The sequence below is a fragment of the Trachinotus anak genome, unplaced genomic scaffold (assembly GCF_046630095.1).
Source record: "Trachinotus anak isolate AG129_WGS33_773 ecotype Australia unplaced genomic scaffold, CSIRO_AGI_Tana_v1 ptg000034l, whole genome shotgun sequence".
Lineage (NCBI taxonomy): Eukaryota > Metazoa > Chordata > Actinopteri > Carangiformes > Carangidae > Trachinotus > Trachinotus anak.
This window is the reverse complement of record NW_027273885.1, coordinates 4188883-4208754: the sequence shown is the minus strand read 5'-3', so window position 1 is coordinate 4208754 and position 19872 is coordinate 4188883. Positions and strand designations below refer to the sequence as shown.

The window sequence follows — 19872 nt, the reverse complement described above, 5'->3', positions numbered from 1 at the left end:
TAATTTTGCCTTGTGTTTTATTGGTATGTGGGAATTAAGGCCTGTGTATTAACACTTCTGATATGTTAAATGCAGTTATGTATCAGGAATCTTATTTTTGCAGTAGTGGGTTATTTGTGCTGCGTAGGTGCTTTAAGATAAATACAGAATAAAACATGCTCTTATTTCAATGTTCAAAACTCACTTTTATTTGGCCTTAAATTCAACTCGAGCAGCTGTTTCCTCAAAGCATGTAACCCTACTGCTTGATGACACTTAAATGTTCCTAATGTTTTCCTCTTTGGATCGATTTACTGTTAAGAGCAAGGAATGGACTTTAGAGCTAAGAGAGAGTGACGGGTTGACCCTGTTGCTATGTTTGACCTCATGATTAATGAATGAACTTATTTACAGTAACTGGTCAATAGGGGAATAAACCTAATTAAGAAACGAGTTGACATTTTGTCAGCTTTTCCGTGGTAATGATTCAACTGTTTGGCTATGATGGCATCATGAATCACAGCCTGCAGGGACATTGGCACCAGGTGATATCACACAGCAGCCTCTGCATAATAAGGACCCTTGAGTTGAACAGTATCAAGTATATTGTGGCTGTGTATTTATGCTTCTCTCATCTGTAGGAGCAACTACTACGCCAGCTAGTCAAGTGATGCACATGAAGGCAGCTTGTTATCTTAGTGAAAATGTAGAGGAAATGAATCATCAGACATTGTGACATCTAGAGAGGACACGTATGGTTTTGTGTAGCTTTTAATGCAGGCTGGGGAATGTAGAACAGGCTGGTCATGATAGAAAAGAACTGGTTCGTATGTGTTGTTGTCTGAGACTAGTGAAAATCCTTGCTTACCCTCTCACCTCCACACAGCTGGTCAATCACTGCATGAAGTAGATGTGAATATGTGACATGATTAGAGTTACAGAAATGATCAAATGCACTTTTATTCAAATGCAAAAATGCAATCAAAACTGGCACCTTAAAAGTTCAGAGACCTGATATTTTTCTTAAATGAATAAATAAATGAAGTCATGAAGTGGACTGAGCATCATATGTAACGTACTGTCAGAAGTCTTAATAACATTCCTTGTCTGACTTTTGAACCTTCAGATGACAGAGGTAAACCTACGCCTCCTCCTTTGTCAAAGACCCCTGAACTTTCTAAGGGTGACCCCATCCCCAGAGAGGCTACATCCTCTGACACGAACACTAAGCCCCCTGCACCCCCTATACTATCAGAAGCAGAGGACACCCCTGTCAACACTACTTCCACCCTTGCTCCCAGTGATCCTGTTGCAGATGTGATGGACGCTCCCCTGCCTCCAAGGGAACCCACTCCAACCCCTCAATCAGCACCCGAGGTGCCGGCCTACCCTGCACCCCTCCCTGACCCCGTCCCCACCTCTAGGGCACAGGACAAAACGGACAAGAAAGCTGCAGAGGAGACAGAGGAGGTGGAGAAGGAGGTGGAGACTAAACCAGAGGAGGCAGCTGCCTCTTTGGACACACCTCTTGCCCCTGCCTCCACCACTAACGGTGTGGCAGCGGCTGAACCCGAACAGCTGTCAGTCATGTTGCCACCCACTCACCTGGAGGCTCCTCTGGAGTCTCCCATTGCACAGCCTGAGGAGCTCCGCCTTCCCAACGGCCTGCCACTGCCTGCCCCACATGACCCTGAGGCCCCCGCCATCAGCACAGCCGAGCGTGACGACAGCCCCATCGCTGAGCCCGATGTCAGCCAGCAGCCCGCCACACACACCTCTACAACTGTCGCTGAGGCAGCACCTGCGCCCGTTGTCCAAGCCACACCTCCACATGTTGACCAGCCTGCACCTGCACCTGCACCTGCACCTGCACCTGCACCTGCACCTGCACCTGCACCTGCACCTGCACCTGCACCTGCACCTGCTGTCGAGGAGAGTCCTGCTGAGCCCATCATCCCAGCAGCACCCGCCCAGGTTGAGGTAGAGGAAGCCGTTCCTCCAGTCGCCCTGGATGTCAAGGAAGACGCCCCAGTGCCCCAGTCCACTGCCAAGGAAGAGACGCCATCTCCTGCAGAGGAGGTCTCCATAGCCGACAGCACCCCAGAAACAGTGCCCTCTCCTCCCCCTCCCACAGCAGAGGAGAGGGAGGACATCCCTCCTCCCCAGACGGTTACCCCTGTAGAAACTATGCAAGGTCAGTCACTTAACTTTGTGTGTTTGATTTCTTGTTGTCACAAATCTCCATCTTCCAGACAGATCTGTTTTTACTGATCTGAGTGTGATGGTGTTTGTCTCCTCTCCTGCAGCTGCTGTGTCTGTGCCAAAGAAAAAGAGGAAGATGAAGGATTTGAACAAAAAGGAGGCAGTGGGAGACCTCCTGGATGCCTTTAAAGAGGTTTGCAAGCTTTTACTGCCTGTTTTAATGAGTCTAAAGTTGTTCCTGAACCTGAATTAATCCTCAACTCACAGTATAGTTCAGTCGTTGCTGAATTTTAATGTAGCCTCCCCGGATAAATCTGTTTTTACAGATTGCAGTCTGACTTTTCTAATCCCCTTCCATCTCTGACCCAGGAGCAGGTAGTGACCCCACCGGAGCCTGAACCCACCCCTGCCCCAGTGGCAGAGCCCCAGCCCCCTGCTGCCTCCTCTCCTGCCCCGGAGGAGGCTGACCTGACCTGGGAGGACAAGGAAGACAAACTGGATGCTGAGAACATTCAGCCAGATCCTCCCAAGCAGACCCCCACTGACAAGAAGTACCAGTACAAAGAAGGTGGGTCTTTGAACCTTGATGCGTTTCAGTGCTCAACGCTGGCACTTGAGTTTGAACAATGATCTTATCTCAGTTACACTCAGGAGTTATCTGTGTGTCAGTTGACTAAGTTCATTTACCTCATTGAAAATGTGGGAGTTGCGTTTTCACATTATAGCGCTTCTGTTGATATGAGACTTCAGTGGAAAACGATACTTATGATGGCAGCTGTGATTTTTAACCTTCTAAGGTGAACTTTGTCTTCTAACCTTTTTTTTCTAAACCCACAACAAAAAAATAAACAGATACATCTGCATCACAGTCAAAGCTCAAGAGAATGAGTTTGTCACTTTAATGTATCCACAGATGTTCTGTCGTCTTCTTAATCATTAATTTATTAATTCATTCATTTGCTGCTCCATCTGCCACCTTGTGGACATAATGGGTAATGACAGTATATACAGTTGCACTCTCCTACACTCTGAAGTGCTGTGAGCCTGTGTAGAGGCTGCTTTATTCTGGGTTTATACTGAGGGGAAAACCAACCTGAAAGATTCCCAAATGTCTTCAATAAAAGAACGTTGTGGTTATTTTTCTGTTTTATGTCCCTGTCTCAGAACAATGGAAGCCAATTAACCCAGAAGAGAAGAAGAAGTATGACAGGGAGTTCCTTCTGGGCTTCCAGTTCATCTCAGCCAGCATGAACAAGCCTGAGGGTCTGCCAGCCATCAGTGATGTCGTCCTAGACAAGGTGCAACCATGCAAATATTATAGTTTGTTTTGTTTGCTTTGCTTTTGACCGTTGGGCCCTTATGTAGGTAAAGAACAGGGCATTTTATGTTTGCTCAGTTTTTGAACATGATGGAAACTTTGATAGGATGTGACGGTGCTTAATTAATGCATTACAAGTTGGAGAATATTTGAGTTTTTTTGTGTTCTGTCCTTTCAGGCTAATAAGACCCCTCTGCGTCAACTTGACCCCAGCCGTCTACCAGGAATGAACTGCGGTCCTGACTTCACGCCCTCCTTCGCCAACCTTGGCAGGCCTGGCATGGGAGGAGGAGGCAGAGGCCCAGTAAGTTAACATTTCCTTAATGGGACCTAGGAGCTCTGCGTTTGAAGATCATGAAATGACGTATTTGTGTCTTCCTCCAGCCTCCAGGTATGGGAATCGGAGTCGGCGGGCCACGCCGCTCTCAGCAGATGCAGAGGAAAGAGCCGAGGAAAATCATCACCAGCATGTCACTCAGCGACGACGTGCAGCTGAACAAGGCAGAGAAGGCCTGGAAGCCTTCGGTGAAGAAATCCGTTCGCAGCCGTGCCCCTGAGGAGCCGGAGGAGAACGATTCAGAGCACGCCAAGACCCAGGACCTGTTCAAACGTGTGCGCAGCATCCTCAACAAACTGACACCCCAAAAGTTTCAACAGCTGATGAAACAGGTGACGGAACTGACCATTGACACTGAGGAGAGGTTGAAAGGAGTCATAGATCTCACCTTTGAAAAGGCCATCTCCGAGCCAGACTTTTCGGTGGCCTATGCCAATATGTGCCGCTGCCTTATGGGGGTAAGTGGTGCCACACACCATGTCCAAATATGTGTTGAATAAACTTGAGTGTTTACTGTAGGACTTTGGTGGTTTATGTGTTTACTGCAGTTCTGCACAGAGAGCAAAGCTGTCTCGCTGTGATACAGTGTGTTAAATGATGTAAATTTAATGTCTCACATAAACGACATAATCCTGCATGATGATGGTTTAAACCTCAGAATATTTTTTTTCTGGAGACTAAACTAAATGCACACAAACCAGGCATTGTTTGCTTTGCATGTATTTCTTTTTTTCCCCTTTAAAATGTATTTATACATTTAGTTTTGTTGTTCAAACAAGGCTAAAATATGTATTTGTAATTCTCTTTCTGGAAATCCCAAGGTTACCAATAAAAAAACAAAACAGAAAAAAGTCAACCACATTACCTCAAAGTAATGACTTGACTGATCAGGCTGCTGCCTGTCACGTCGCTGTGAGGCTGATGGATAATCAGCACTGGAGCGCTGCATCTTATCATCCCCGGGGCTCGTTACCACAGGCTAATAAAAGCTGGGTATTTGATAAGGAAATTGATTGATTGTCCTGCTGCATATTATTACCAATTACAGATATGCTGCCAGCAATGTGGGCTGAAGGAAATGACAGCAACAGCCTGCTGAAAGAACACAACAGTTATGTGATGGCAATTGCAAGTCTTTAAAATTTAGCATGTGAATGTTTTTAATTCAGGTATATAAGCTTAGATGTTGACTCAGTGAAGGAACACAAAGTGGAAGTGTTTCTGTGACTCACAAATATTTAGGAAGAAAAAACTCCTGGGCAATGACTTGAGAGGCAAAAATGTGGGAATAACATGAAACCCATTGCTGGTGTTGGGTTTTTGCCTTCTCAATGTGGGTAGCAAACAGAACTGTGCTCCTGCAGTGGTGTTTACCATGGCAGTCCCTAGTTTACACATACCTCTGCCAGGCTCCAGTGATGACCTTAAATAAGTGCCACGTGTCTGGGCCACTGATCCAAATGATGGGATTGAGGAACTGAGGAGCCACTCGCGCTTTCATCACCCCTACACCCTGTCTTTTCCTTCTCTTCACTAATGCCCAATTTCTCTGCTCTTTGCAGCTTAAAGTCCAAACCACAGATAAGCCGGGAGCCACTGTGAATTTCCGCAAGCTGCTGCTAAATCGATGCCAGAAGGAGTTTGAAAAGGATAAAGACGACGACGAAATCTTCGAGAAGAAACAGAAGGAGCTGGAGGCTGCGTCAGGGGTATAGTAATGCCTTATGAAACGTGGGTTAGGTTCTTTGTTTATGCACAAAGGAAGTCATGACGATAGTTAAACTTGGATGTGTGATGGGGAATACTCAGAAGCACCCACCTCTTAAAGAAGCCACTACGCTTAGATTCTATAACATCATATTTGTATTCCAAATGGTGATGTGTTGTGTTAAGTATCTGAAATATTTTAGAGACAGAAATGTTTTCATCCACAATATATTTGATCTCTTTCCCTGGCAGGGGGAGGAGAAGCAGCGGCTCCATGAGGAACTAGAAGATGCTAAAGACAAGGCCAGGAGGCGTTCGCTGGGTAACATCAAATTCATTGGTGAGCTGTTCAAGCTGAAAATGCTCACAGAGGTCATCATGCATGACTGCATTGTAAAGCTGCTCAAAAACCATGATGAGGAGTCTCTGGAGTGCCTGTGTAGACTATTGTCCACCATTGGCAAGGACCTCGACTTTGAGAAGGCCAAGGTACAACACATATTCATAAGAATACACATAACTGGCACATTCATGCTAATAAATGTGTAGTTAGATCAAGTTTTAATTTGATGTTGCAGAGACAGACTCATCAATCTGTTGTTGTGGTTGTCTCTTCAGCCTCGTATGGACCAGTACTTCAATCAGATGGAGAAAATAATAAAGGAGAGGAAGACCAGCTCTAGGATCCGCTTCATGCTGCAGGATGTGCTGGACCTGCGACGGGTGAGTCACAGAACACAAACACACACACTGTCACAGTCAGCTGCTAAGGAAAGGTAAAGGAAGCAGAACCAAGGAGTCTTGATGTCGACATGGTCTCACATTCAAAATAAAACTGATCAAAACATTTTTACTAATTAACTCCATATCAAAGTTAGACTAGTAGCAGCAAAATGTGACAATGAATCTACCAGTTAAACAGAATTCAAAGGGACATTGCAGCATATAATTTGGAAATGTCACAGTGAGCTGATCACCAAACACTCTCCTGTTTACTGGAACATCAGTGTCCCATGGAGGTTTTTTTATTTCTCTTTTTTTATTGCACGGGCACATTTAGCGCAATACTTGTCTGTGATAGTTCCTGTTTTTGTGACTTGGATTCTTGTCTTTAAGACGACGTCTACACAACCCAGTTAAATGTGAAGACCCACCTTTCCCTCCCCTTTATTACCACATGCTGTTGTTTTTGTGTTTCAGTGTGATGTAGTCTGAGACTGTACATGTTGTGACTTACAGCCCCAGAGATGTCCACACTGGTCCTTTAGCCCTGGCCTGTGTGAGTCTCATAAATGGGCTAAGAAAGAATCGTCTTCCTCAGCTCTTTAATGCAGGGCAGCTCCCGAACACAGAGCCGCTCTGTGCCATAGGCTGAGACAACAGGCTTTCAACTTTTCATGTTCAGTCAACTTTTGGCTGAATTAACACTAGTTCATTAAAAAGACTATGTAGTACCATCACTTGTTTGTGTCTCATGGTAATTTCCAGTACTTTTTTTTTTGCTTCCTTCTTCTTATTCCAGTGCTGTTTCTAAAGCCAGTTGAGTCTAGTTGTATCAGTGCTTATTTCTCTGAAGGAATGCTGCAGTCCTGTAGTTAGACTCCCAGTCCCACCCACACAGTGTTACAAAACCTCAAAACCTGCTGTCTTCAGGGTTTTTACAAGCCAAGATCAGCTGCTCCAAGTCAGCACATCGGCCCAATTTAACTGTGAAACACACTGTATCCTTTGTTATTTCCTTTCTAGGCAAAAAGCTGAAGAGAACAGTTTAGTGTCACCAGGATGTCGGTCTCTTGATCCCCTTTTTATTCTTGTCCTTCTCATGAACGCCGGTGTCATCATTTCAAAGAGACAAATAATCCAAGGTGCCTTTGTCTCAGTCACAAGAAGAAGTTAGCTAAGCAGTTAGCTGTTAGTTCCTTATTAATTTAACTTTTGAGTCAAGCAGTAGGAACTGGTGACATGGACAGAAAAATTAGTTATATTTGAAGTTTTGTAAACTTTTTATTTATTTATTTATTTACATTTTAAAGACAGTTTGTATATTTCAACTCTCCATCTCTCTTCATGCCTCATCGCAGAACAACTGGGTGCCCCGGCGAGGCGACCAGGGTCCCAAGACCATCGACCAGATCCACAAAGAGGCTGAGCTGGAGGAGCACAGGGAGCAGATGAAGGTGCAACAGGCCCTCATCTCCAAGAAGGAGCTGGGTGGAGGCCCAGGAGGCAGGATGGGCGGAGGAGGTCCCGGGGGACGTGGCGGCCCTCACACTCCAGGCCGTGGTGCCCCTCCCCAGGACGAAGGCTGGAACACCGTGCCCATCTCCAAGAACCGACCTATCGACACCTCGCGCCTTAGCAAAATCACTAAGGTACGAGGAGAGCGACACTTTTCACATAATCACTGCAAACAAGCATCAGTTTACCTGAACGAGGATGTGAGACACCTGTTAAAATGCCGTCATTGTTACTTCCTGTCTGTAATTTTAGCAGGTCGCTTGTTTTTAACCACCTGTCTCCTCCTGCAGACTCCTGTTCTTGACTTCAACAATCAGTTGCTTGCCCCTGGAGGTAAAGGCACATGGGGCAGCTGGGGGAAGGGCAGCAGCGGGGGCACCAGTGCCAAACCTGCAGATCCTGGTAGGTTTCCAAGTCTGACATCAAATAAATATCCAGCTGGACACTTCAAAGCTCAAACTCAACATGTTTTCATCCCTAGGCTCAGAGTCAGGCGGCCGTCCAACCACCAGCACTCTGAACAGGTTCTCAGCCCTGCAGCAGCCTTCGTCCTCCTCCACACTGGACTCAGACAGACGAGTTCCTCAGAGGTGAGGAACACGACACGCAACAGGAAGCAGAGATGTCATTGAAAATGTCTCCTGTGCTGTGTGTATTATAATGAGCAACTTTTGTGTTTGAGACTCTCCTCCCTCTGACTCTCCTCTCCCTCCGTCCGTCCACAGAAACAGCTCGAGTCGAGAGCGTGGCGACCGCTTCGACCGCGGCGGCGACCGCTTCGACCGACGAGATGACCGAAGGGACGACCGTGATCGCAACCGGCTGCAGGTCACCAAACGCAGCTTCAGCCGGGAGAACGAGGAGCGGAGCCGCGAGAGAGAGCAGCGCGGGTCGGCCGATCCCGTCCGCCGGGTGGCGAGCATGACGGACGACAGAGACCGAGGCAGCAGAGACAGAGCCAGGAGCAAAGACAATGGTAGGAGGCGTGATGAAGCAGCAGTGAAGATTTAATCAGCTACTGTCTCTATGGATCTGAACTACATATTATACTCACAAAAATAATATTAATTCAGATTTCCATAACCAGATTTTCATCTCTTCATCTTGTGTGTGTGTGAACAGTGAAGCGGGAGACAACTGCCACCCCTCCACCTCCCCAGACCCCCACCAAACCTGCCTTGACCGAGGAAGAGCTGGAAAAGAAATCCACAGCCATCATCGAGGAGTACCTCCATATCAACGACATGAAGGTACACACTGGCCCCCACCCACCCTCTCTCCATTTGTGCGTTCATGTGAAGGATCCGCTACATTAAGTGCCATTTTAAATTAATGACCCTTAAGTGGGAGTGGTTTCCAAACCCCTCCAACACGGAGTCTGCATTGATGTAAGTTTGCAAACCACTCTCCCAGAGAAGTGCAGCATCGCTTTGAATCAGGGATGAATGAAATACCACAAACCTATAACTGTAAGTTCTGTGTGGTTATTTCCAAAAAATAAGTCATAAATTACTTCACCTCAAACAGACATTTGACTATTTTCATGCACACAAAATTAGAGGGTACATTGTGTTTTTGAATGAACATGTCACTGACGGTACTTGTTTTTTATTTGAATTGATAATTTCAAGAACTACAAGGATCTAATCAGATAGAAATGCAACAAAAGAAGCATGGGAAGAACTTTTATTGATTCATTTAATAATTTTCTTTTCACAAGTTCACTAAGCCATTAATGAAAATGTAATGAGAGCCACATCACTGCGATATTCCTGCAGCTTTGTCAGTGCTGTGTATTGGAATATCTTGTAGATAAATATTGATTTAATTGCAATATCTTTTCTTACATATTTTGGGTAACAATGAATTTCTTCATTCTATCGGAGGAAGGCGAAGGTGTCTCAAAGTTGAAGCAGCAGCAGAAAAACAGCGCTTTGATATGACTGTAGAGGTTTAACCCAGAACAGAGAGGCTTCTGTCAATAATCACAATCACATCATTACAGATAGTGCTGGCACACACTGACAGCCAAGAGTATCATGTAGCTCCGCATCACTTACCACTGTCTGTGTGTCCCTCTCTGCCGCAACAGGAGGCGCTGCAGTGTGTGCAGGAGATGAACAGCACCCAGCTGCTCTTCGTGTTCGTGCGAAACGGGCTGGAGTCGACGCTGGAGCGCAGCACCATCGCCAGGGAGCACATGGGCCTGCTGCTGCACCAGCTGCTGAAGACCGGCACCCTCCCGACACAGATGTACTACAAAGGGTCAGTATGGAGTACCGGAGAGGTGGTTTCACAAAATACATTATTTCACAGCTTGAAGTGTTGACTGATATTAGGTTTACAACAGCAGGATTTAAAATTAAGAGAGGCCCACAGGGGAAATACTGGATATAGGAGGTGAATTAGTCTCTGAGAATACATGTAAAGCAGCTGCAGAATTTCCATGTTTGCGTCAGTGTGGAGCCGCTTTGCTTTTCTGTTTAGTCACTTTCAACATGTTTTTTATTCTTGAATAAACTTTGAAGTTTGTGTGTCGTGTTTCTCCAGGCTTCTGGAAATCCTGGAGGTGGCTGAGGACATGGCAATAGACATCCCCCACATCTGGCTGTACCTGGCAGAGCTGATCACTCCCATGCTCCTTGAGGGAGGCATCCCCATGGGAGAACTTTTCAGGTTAGTGCCTGGAGCCCCTTTCAGCCCTCAGTGCGTCTGGGAGAGAAATCAGTTGGAGATAAGTTCTGGGTTGCTTTTTAATTTATATGTCTATTTGTTTGGTCTCCAGGGAGATTTCAAAGCCTCTGATTCCTCTGGGAAAAGCTGGAGTCCTGCTGGTCCACATCCTCACGTTACTCTGCAAAGAAATGGTGAGAAGTGTCATCAGTTATCATCCATTATCTATATTATATCAGATGTAATAGTGCATTCGTTCTGGCTGCTAAAGGCTCTAAATTCCAGTAGCTAATACTTAAAGGTCCCATATAGTCTAAAGGTAGATGTGCATGTGTTCTTTGATTATAAAGCAGGTCTAGGTTCTTTATTAATACTGTGAAAGTATCAAAGCCTCAGTCCACAGAGAAATGCACACAGCCTGTATTCAGAAACTGAGCCTTAAAACCAGCCGTCAGGACTTCTGGAACTTTGTGATGTCACAACAAAGCAGTCACCACTCTCAGCCATGACCCACTGAACCCACTGTCCAAACTTGCAGGATTTGGTATCTCTGCGTGTTTACCAGAAATCTGCTCTATTTTTATTTGATCACTCAGAAAACAGTGAGCCAATCAGAGAAGAGGTTTTGAGCCTCCCCTCTGATTGATTCACTATATCATTGCACTACATGACATTGTTCTTTTGTAAAAAGCTGTTTACATTACATTTATATTGTTTACATTACATCTATATTTTATATTTATATCTTTATATTTTTTTCTATATATCTTTATATTTTTTTCTATCTGCACCGTGGGTCAGAGAGCACTGAAATTTCAATTGTGCTGTATGTCCTGTACGTGTAGCATAATTGACAATAAAGCTGACTTTGACTTGACTTTGACAATGACCCGTTGTTACTAGAGCTCCAGAAAGAAGCCTGAGAGAGGAGATGTAAAACTACACTGAGATGTTTTTTGTTTCTTAAAACCACAATTATATCCTCTCATTGAGATCAACACTTCAAATAAAAAACTGGAAAAGTGTAAAATATGGGACCTTTAAGATAAATCACAGTTTTCACTCATTCTCATATAAAACCTCACTTTTTAATGTGTTAATGTGATCAGTGAGAGTGTTTGTCCATCAGCTTACAACTGTGTGTGTCTCTCCATCAGAGCCATAAAAAGGCAGGCACAATGTGGAGGGAGGCAGGCCTCCGGTGGAAAGACTTCCTGCCTGAGGACGTAGACGTCAACAAGTTTGTGACAGAAAAGGTGAGAGGTCACTCGCTTCATCATCAACTGAAAGAAGGGCTGTAAAATTCCTATCAAACAGCTGTTCATCATCTGGTTGTGCTTTTAGCCTGTTGTCATTGCAGGTCTTAATATAAGATTATAGTCTAATCTGTGTGTTGTGTGTTCTTGGTGATGTAAAAGTTGAATGTGAGCTTTTATGATGAGCACGATTCCTCTCTCTGTGTAGAATGTGGAGTTCACACTCGGCGACGAGTCGGAGAAGAGCAAGAAGAAGGAGCTGAGCTCCGCAGAGCTGAGCAAACAGCTGGACAGACTGATCCAGGACAAGGCCGACAACCAGAGGGTCTTTGACTGGATTGAGGTTTGTTTTCCTGCCTCTTCGTCAGCCTGTTGAAGCTTCAGATCCAATCATTATTATGTTGTTGAATATTTCTTACGTTCTGTGTGTGAAGACTGAAGTTGCCTCCAGTTGTGTTGATAGATGTGTCTCTGTGTAGGCCAACCTGGACGAGCAGCAGACGTCCTCCAACATGTTTGTCAGAGCTCTGATGACCTGCATCTGCCAGTCAGCCATCATCTGTGAGTCGACCTGCACGCTTCACGTTGATCATTAAAGACTGGTTAAAGTGGACTGGATGAGGATGAGTGTTGTGTTGGTTATGAGAGAAATATATGACAGTATCTCATCGAGGTAGTCGATACAGTTCAGTAAAATCAGTCCCAGCTCTGACTGTACCAACAGCGTCCTGTTAAATGAAGTTTTCCTAATTTACCTGTGCAGGTGAGAACCCCTACAAGGTGGATGGTGATCAGATCAAGCAGAGGGCCAAGCTGCTGCAGAAATACCTGAAGGATGAGCAGAAGGAGCTGCAAGCTCTCTACGCTCTGCAGGCCCTGATGGTGCAGATGGAGCAACCTGCCAGTGAGTGGCTCATTCACACTCGTGCTGTTCTTTATTACCAGTCATATTTGATATTTGTTAGCACATTCAGACGCCCTAAATATTTTTTTTAGTTCCTTCTTTACTGCAGAAATCATAAGAACAAAGCTACTGTTCAGGATGTAAAGCTTTTAATGGTTTTAAATTTAGCTTAAATTGTTATGTAATATATTAATTGTCTGTCTCCCCTCCTTCAGATCTGCTGCGGATGTTCTTTGACACTCTTTATGACGAGGACGTGATCAAAGAGGAGGCCTTCTACAAGTGGGAGTCTAGCAAAGACCCCGCCGAGCAGCAGGGCAAGGGCGTGGCCCTCAAGTCTGTCACTGCCTTCTTCACTTGGCTCCGGGAGGCCGAGGACGAGTCCGACAACAGCTAGGCCCCCTTGACCCCCAGAGGGAGAACTGGTGGAAGTTGAGGGAGGATCCTTGGGGAGAGTGAATGTTCTGTGGATGATTCAGAGGAATCTGAATCAGCAAAATCCTTCTGCATAAACAGAAAAAAAGCAAGAAAAAAATTCTTCAACTGGGAGAGATTGTATTATGGATCGAACGTTCGATCATGTTTTTTTTTTTTTTTTGGGGTTGTTTTGTTTTTCTTTGCGCAACCGAATGTCTTTTTTGAAATAAAGAAATAGAGAGAATAGATATGTGAGAGAGGATGCTGAGAAGTTACAAGCCGTGGGAGATGATGCTGTTTCCTTCAGTATTTTTTTTTTTTTCTTGAGGTTTATCTCATTTTCAGATGGCTTTTCCTCGCCACGGCAACACTATTCAAGACACTTTGCTTAATGACAGATATAAAAAAACTTTAAAAGGCTGTTCACATCTATATTTTTGATGAATTCATCCTTTATCATGTCGACATGACACAGCAACATTGCCATGTCACATGTACGGTGTTTGAGCTACATGATGCGCTTGTGTAGACGGCTAGCTTTTTGTTTCAGTTTTTTTTCCAGTGTTGGATGATTGGAGTGTGTGTTTTATAATAAAATAGAAAACTACAAAGAGAAGTGGGAGAGCTGTCTGACGGACGTTTCAGACAGGAGCTCAAGGAACGGTTGTGAATTTCAAGGAGACTTTACGAGGATGGCGTCACTGAGGAGAGGGGCAATGAACATTGACCATTTTGCTGCTGGGGGGCGACGAAGCCTCCCCGACGCCCTTCAACCCCCACCCCAAACCCCTCCCTCCTATGTGTCTGTTTTACTTGTTTCCCACGCTTTAAAAAAACAAACAAACTGTGGACTGGGAAAGGGAGAGCGAGAGCAAGCGCTCGCGGCTGCACCCTCCTACAAAGCCTGATGTTGGATTTTAAAAAGACAAAAATATCGTTATTAAAACTTGAAAGAAGTATACAGACAAAAATCCACTTTAATGAAAAAGGACTTTAACGAGAAAAGTAGAGTTTAACAGTACGAATCCTTAAGGCCTTTTCTGCTTCCATGAGTGAGAAATGCATTTCAGGAGAGTTCTGTAAATATATGATGGAGGATTGTTTTGTTTTTGTTTTTGTTTTGTTTTTTTTCAAAGAAAGAAATTGTTAATGTAATTTCCCCCACCTCTGAAACAAAGTGGCAGTTTCTTCCCTGTATTTATATTTTTCTCTCCTCAGCTGGCAGAAGGTGCTTGTAATTCTCCACCCCCAGTCATTGATTACAATTTATTTGAAAATTTGTAAATACTTTTTTGCTTTTCTTTATTAAAAAGATATTTAATTAAAGAAAATGAATGCCTCTTTTCACATCCAAAACTGGAAGAGATAATAAAGATCATTGCAAATAAAAAAACAAAACAAAACAACAAATCCCATATTTGTGCTTTTGTGAGGCCAGCATCTGTGGCATTGAACGCTCCTTCCCTTCAAAACGCCTCCTCCACTGTCAGCAGCTGGGTTTATTCTTCACACACACACGCACACAAAAGCTCTGTGAATCACACCAGTGTGGATTTATTATCTGTTACACAGTGTTTGCTGCTGTATTTGTCACTGGCACGATGTGTTTCCGTGATGCATGAGGGGTTTAAAGGTGTCTGTGGAATTAAAATTGCACTACATCATCACGACTGTGGAGCACGTGCAGACGAGGCCTGAGCTCGTCGGAGCTGCAGCTGTATCCAGCCGTGGTTGTTTCCCAGCCAATTTCACACTTACAAGTGACACACTGCTGTCATGTCAGCACACACACACACCTTTAGCTGCTGTTTGCTGAAGTTAGAAGCTTAAATTGAAAAAAAAGACTTGTTCAAAACTGGCTCATGCAAACAGACTGACCGTGTTTAAGAACGAGCTGAATAAGAAACACTAATTATTGTACCTGCAGAAAGTATGAGACCAATGTGTTGAATTTGTAATCAAACTGAAGCCGTTTTGAAGAGTGTTAAAATGCCACTGCAACACCCAGGTCAGAATAATCAGAATCAGGATTTCAACTGTTGTCTTTGTGCCTAAGTTTCAAGACCTGGTTACAGAATGAAGGCCTCACTTCTCTCATTGTGTTTTGATGAATCATCCTTCCTGGACCTGGGGAAGTGTGGAAGTTTGGTGAGACTCATGGGAGCTGTTGTTGCTACTGTTTTTGGACGTGCAGAGCCTGCTGGTTGGAGCTGGTTGGCCGACCATGAGGAAGAGGGCTGTGGCCACTGGGAGAATTGATGTAACTGGGCAGCGACTGTAGGAAAAACTGGATGAAGCATCTGTGTTGTCGTCCTCATGTTTTGATTATTATCCACAGACTTGTTCCTTCACACTGACGGATCTCACTGTGCTGGACTTCCCGGGGAACTCCAGAAAATAAGACTTGGCCGTTGTTGAACCTTCAGTATTTGGTTTCATGATCAGTTTGCTAAGTTTGAAGAAACACAACAACGAATCTGCAAAGCTGTAAGTCACATTTTCATTTTCAAGTGTCTAAGTGTAGGATTTGACTGTGACAGGGCTCTGTCATCATGTTGTTTTTCTGTTAAACACCTTAACAGTGCTGCATTTTAAACATAGAGTTTAAATATGTGTTTTCCTCTTAAGCTTCTGATGTATTTTCATTTCCACTGTAACTTCCCTGTCTCAGGTAGTGAGCACTAACTTCTCCTTAAACACAGTTTACGTCATATACACACATACTGGAATGAAACAAAGGGAAAATAAATTTTTAATATATAAGAGAAAAAAAAGCATTTAAGAATTAAAATATGAATTAATGACTAAAAACAGTGTCATTGAGTGTGGATGTGTTTAAAATTGATTCACCTTATCAATTATTTCTGATTAGATCATCTAAACTAACTTCGAAACCAGACCTCTGTAGGTGGAAATGGAAATTTTAATTTTAATGTCCAGAAATCCTCTTTTTCAGATGGGAACCTCAGCGCTTCCATGATGCCACCAGCTTTCACACAATAGATTTCTTCATGGCGGACTGTGAGATTACTGACAGAAAGGTTCAGTTTATGAAAGTGATTTTCACACACTGACAAAATGTCAAATAGATTCCTTCTATTCTGACGATTCCAAAGGATTTAAACCCTCCTCTGTCGACATGACAAGTGCAGATTAATGTCACTGTGGTGATGCACTGAAAAGGAAGAAGATGATGTGAAAATCTTGAAGATTTACTGTCAGTGTCGTGCCAACCAGACTGGCACGCACTCTCACTGCCTCTGTCTGAGTTAGAGCTGGAAAGGGAAAGCTGGTGAATACCCAGCATTCCCTCTGGAGGTTTCCTCTCAGTCCGGAGACATGCAGGTCAGGTTACCTGGAGACGCTCCTGGAAACAAAACAGCACAAAAAAAGACACCTCTTTATCGTCACTGCCAGGTTTTTTTTACAGCCTCCCCACACGTAATAAATATCTGTGAGTGAGCCCGCGCTGTACACTACACAGAGGCGGAGGGGCCGCCACTTCAGGCCTCCAGACTGTAACAGGGATATATCAGTGCTGCTGGGGAGGGGAGTGGGCTTCACTCAGCCCCCGACTCCGGCCAGAAATAGAAAGTGTGGTTGTACTGAACAGCCCAGAAGAGTGTGTGTGCTCAGCAAACAAATGACGGAAAATAACCCAGCTGGTTGATTATTTCTGATCTGGTGATTTTTCTCTTCCTGTTAACAGAATTAACTTTTAACCTTTAGACTTATCAGCTTATCTCACTTATTACGTGACCTAGTCCCCCCCCCCCCCCCAACAGTATCACAGTCAGCTGGAGCCAGTTTTCAGGTGGCGTTTTCACACTGTTGCACCTGTGATGCAATCCTTCCACAGTATACTTGCACAGGTTGTTTTGTTAACAGGTGAGCAGCCAGACAGGTGCAGCTACAGTTCAGATTGTTCTGAGGGAAAATCCTTGGAGAGCTTTCTGACGTTGCATTTCTACATCAAGATACTTGTTCTTTTATCATTTGAATGCACAGGTGTAAGTCAGTTATGAGCTGAAAATGTGTTTTAATGACACGGACGCAGATGAAACTGGCTGAGCAGAAGGTTCGTCTGAAGATGAGACTGTAATTTCTGGTTTGGTTTGACATCTGTGTAAGTCTGCACATCTGCTTGATGGTTTGTAGAAACCGCAGCAGCACCATTTAAACCGATCTGCAGCCGGTTGTTAGATACATTTCTTAAGAGCTGTTCATCTGCAGCTGCTGCCTGCTGCTGGGTTTTAAATGGTTTATATACAACACTCCTCTCTGCACGTCTGCTGAGTGTCTGAAGTGTTTGTAAGACTGTATCTGTGTTTCTAATGTGGTTTAACTGAGGCAAAAAAAAAAATCACACACACACACGCATACTTGTACTTCTATCTTTGTGAGGACACTCATTGACATAATGCATTCCCTAGCCCCTTACCCTAACCTTAACCATCACAACTGAGTGCCTAACCCCAACCCTGACCCTGACCTTAACCTAAACCTAATTCTAACCATAACTCTAAAACCAAGTCTTAACCCTCAACATGTGATTTGAAGGAGTCTCAAAAAGTGAGGACCGGCCAAAATGTCCTCACTTTCCCAAAATGTCCTCACTCTGTTAGTAAAATAATTTTTTTGGTCCTTACAAGTACACACACACACACACACACACACACACACACATTCATTCTAGCGGGACTTAAAGTGTGCACCATTTTCACCCTGCAGAAGTGACAAAACACAGTATATTCAAAAAAATACTAATATTAAGAAATGCTTCATTTTTTTTTGTATGCAACAACAACAACACAATGCACAAAGGAAATACACAAATTACGGATGAAGGTTGAAAAACACTTCAGAAAACAAACATAAAAAAATATTATTACTATTATGCATATTGGAGAAAAAAAGCCCCATTGATCTTTCCTTTTGTGGTGTTTAATTGACAGTGGCATTGGCAGAAACGCATGTGTGTGTGTGTGTGTGTGTGTGTGTGTGTGTGTGTTTGCATATATATATATATATATTTATATATATATATATATATATATATATATATACAACATCATGGTTTCCATGTTATACTTCATAGTATTGTATTATTGTAGAGTTATTCACACCTGTACTGTATACTCTACCTATACCTTTACTTCTATGAACCAGATTTGTTAATGTGCTGTAGTTAATGTCATCCATTTAATTAAATTCAATTCTAATAGTTATCTATCTGTTTTCTTACCTCTTAGCTTTTCTCTGTGCAGCTGTAACGTGCTAATTTCCCCTTGGAGAAGAAGTCTAGAAAAGAAATACTAAATCTGTTATTTATATTTATATTTCCCCAATTTTAGATTAGTTGAGTTTAAAATATTCAGTGTATCAGTGAATAATTTCCATCCATTTGTAAATGTTCAGCTGTAGAACCTGCTAAAACCATAATGGCCTGACTTCATGAATAGAGCAGAATAATGTGGACACAGCATCTGTCTTTAATTCCTCACACTCACTTGGGTTTAACTTCATTATTAACAGTCCTAAAAAAAACACTAGAGGGCGCCATTGTTCTACATATAAATGACCCACACTCAGTATAATAGTAAGTGCTGATGGCGGCTTGAACATATCTTATGAAATAATACATTTCCTCCATATAACAGGTAAGAAAATATGACATATAATACACTTTAGGTAAGATGGTGATAATGAGGTTTTCATTTTGGTTCCAGGGCTTTTGCAAAACAGCTACGTGTGTTTTCTTTCTATAACCAGTTTCATAATTTTAAAAAAGTCAAAGAGTCTGAGAGATTTAAGGATCAATACCACAATTCACCTTTTAGCATGAGGTCGAGTTCCCCAGAGAAACCTCTCAGCTGACAGAGTGGCTGGTGGAGGAGAACCAGGAAGTCTATCATGTTTGTTGCTTTATAGAGATTGGACGTGCAGTAATCTTTTTTATTTGGCAGCCATATTTCATCCAGGTAAGCAATTTCTGTTTTATGATGAACTGATGCACCACAAGGTGTTTCCCTGCTGTTCACCCACTGTTTGCCGGGAGGGAAACAGAACAAACCAGTTTAGAGAATCTTAAATCTTTGTCTCACTTTTAAAATTCATGGCATTAGCCTGAAAAACATCTGCTCAGAGTGGACTGAGCCTGTGGATACAGGACCAATCAGCCAACTGTGGAGGGTTTAAATGGCGACTTGATTGCTTTGACCTCGCCACACCATCAGACACTCGGAGGAAGACGTCCTCACCATCACTGAGAGCAATTTTCAGGCATATAGGAGGATGTGCAACTGTTAGAATACGAACAACACAGCAATCTGCACCAAATCCCAGTAAGGCACGTGACACCACACTCACACTCGCACACAAAGAGACACACACAACCAAGATAAAATGTGATATTTGGTGAGAGTTCACAATTTTATCACCTTCAGACAGAACCAAGCTGTAGCTGTTTCCAGTCTTTATGCTAAGCTAGCTCTTCATATTTAGCACACAGACATGAGAATGATAACAGTATTCTTAACAAATCCTCAGAGGAGCACTGTCAGGAGAGGCAGACCAGGCAAAGGGCCCCCCAAGGACAAAGGGGCCCCCGATGGGCCCTCATATTGGCACATTTTGCATTGACAACTATAAACCCCCTTACACCTCCCATGAACACACCTTACAGTGCACTGCTGTTGCCCCAAACCGCCCCTACATGGGGCTTCTGGTGATGTGTCCCAGAGGTAGCATCTCCAAATTGCCTGCATGTGAGGCATTCAGGGAACATCTGTAAATTGTAGCGTCTAGCGATAGTTTGCATGTTAGGGGGTTCATTGATGGG

At 43.6% G+C, this 19872-nt stretch overlaps 1 protein-coding gene and 1 non-coding gene across 10 annotated transcripts in view; both read left to right on the top strand.

Annotated features, from left to right (window-relative positions):
* Positions 1-14441, top strand: part of LOC139614360 (eukaryotic translation initiation factor 4 gamma 1-like) — a 38330-nt gene extending 23889 nt beyond the window's left edge. For 8 of the 9 annotated variants that reach the window (XM_071471525.1, XM_071471524.1, XM_071471523.1 and 5 more), the window contains 22 exons: positions 1106-2173; positions 2286-2374; positions 2551-2749; positions 3346-3479; positions 3678-3803; positions 3884-4294; positions 5399-5545; positions 5796-6032; positions 6162-6266; positions 7625-7915; positions 8072-8183; positions 8263-8371; positions 8507-8757; positions 8904-9031; positions 9874-10046; positions 10332-10457; positions 10567-10648; positions 11612-11710; positions 11919-12053; positions 12190-12271; positions 12474-12614; positions 12830-14441. In XM_071471525.1, coding sequence (XP_071327626.1) covers positions 1106-2173; positions 2286-2374; positions 2551-2749; positions 3346-3479; positions 3678-3803; positions 3884-4294; positions 5399-5545; positions 5796-6032; positions 6162-6266; positions 7625-7915; positions 8072-8183; positions 8263-8371; positions 8507-8757; positions 8904-9031; positions 9874-10046; positions 10332-10457; positions 10567-10648; positions 11612-11710; positions 11919-12053; positions 12190-12271; positions 12474-12614; positions 12830-13011 — 4427 coding nt within the window. In that variant the 3' untranslated portion in view covers positions 13012-14441. The remainder of the gene's footprint in view (positions 1-1105; positions 2174-2285; positions 2375-2550; positions 2750-3345; positions 3480-3677; positions 3804-3883; positions 4295-5398; positions 5546-5795; positions 6033-6161; positions 6267-7624; positions 7916-8071; positions 8184-8262; positions 8372-8506; positions 8758-8903; positions 9032-9873; positions 10047-10331; positions 10458-10566; positions 10649-11611; positions 11711-11918; positions 12054-12189; positions 12272-12473; positions 12615-12829) is intronic. The other variant, XM_071471526.1, reaches the window with a different exon arrangement.
* On the top strand, positions 5247-5321 carry LOC139614633 (small nucleolar RNA SNORD66). Its single transcript, XR_011687108.1, has one exon. It is a non-coding gene; the product is annotated as a small nucleolar RNA SNORD66 (small nucleolar RNA).
* Positions 14442-19872: the final 5431 nt, after the last annotated feature.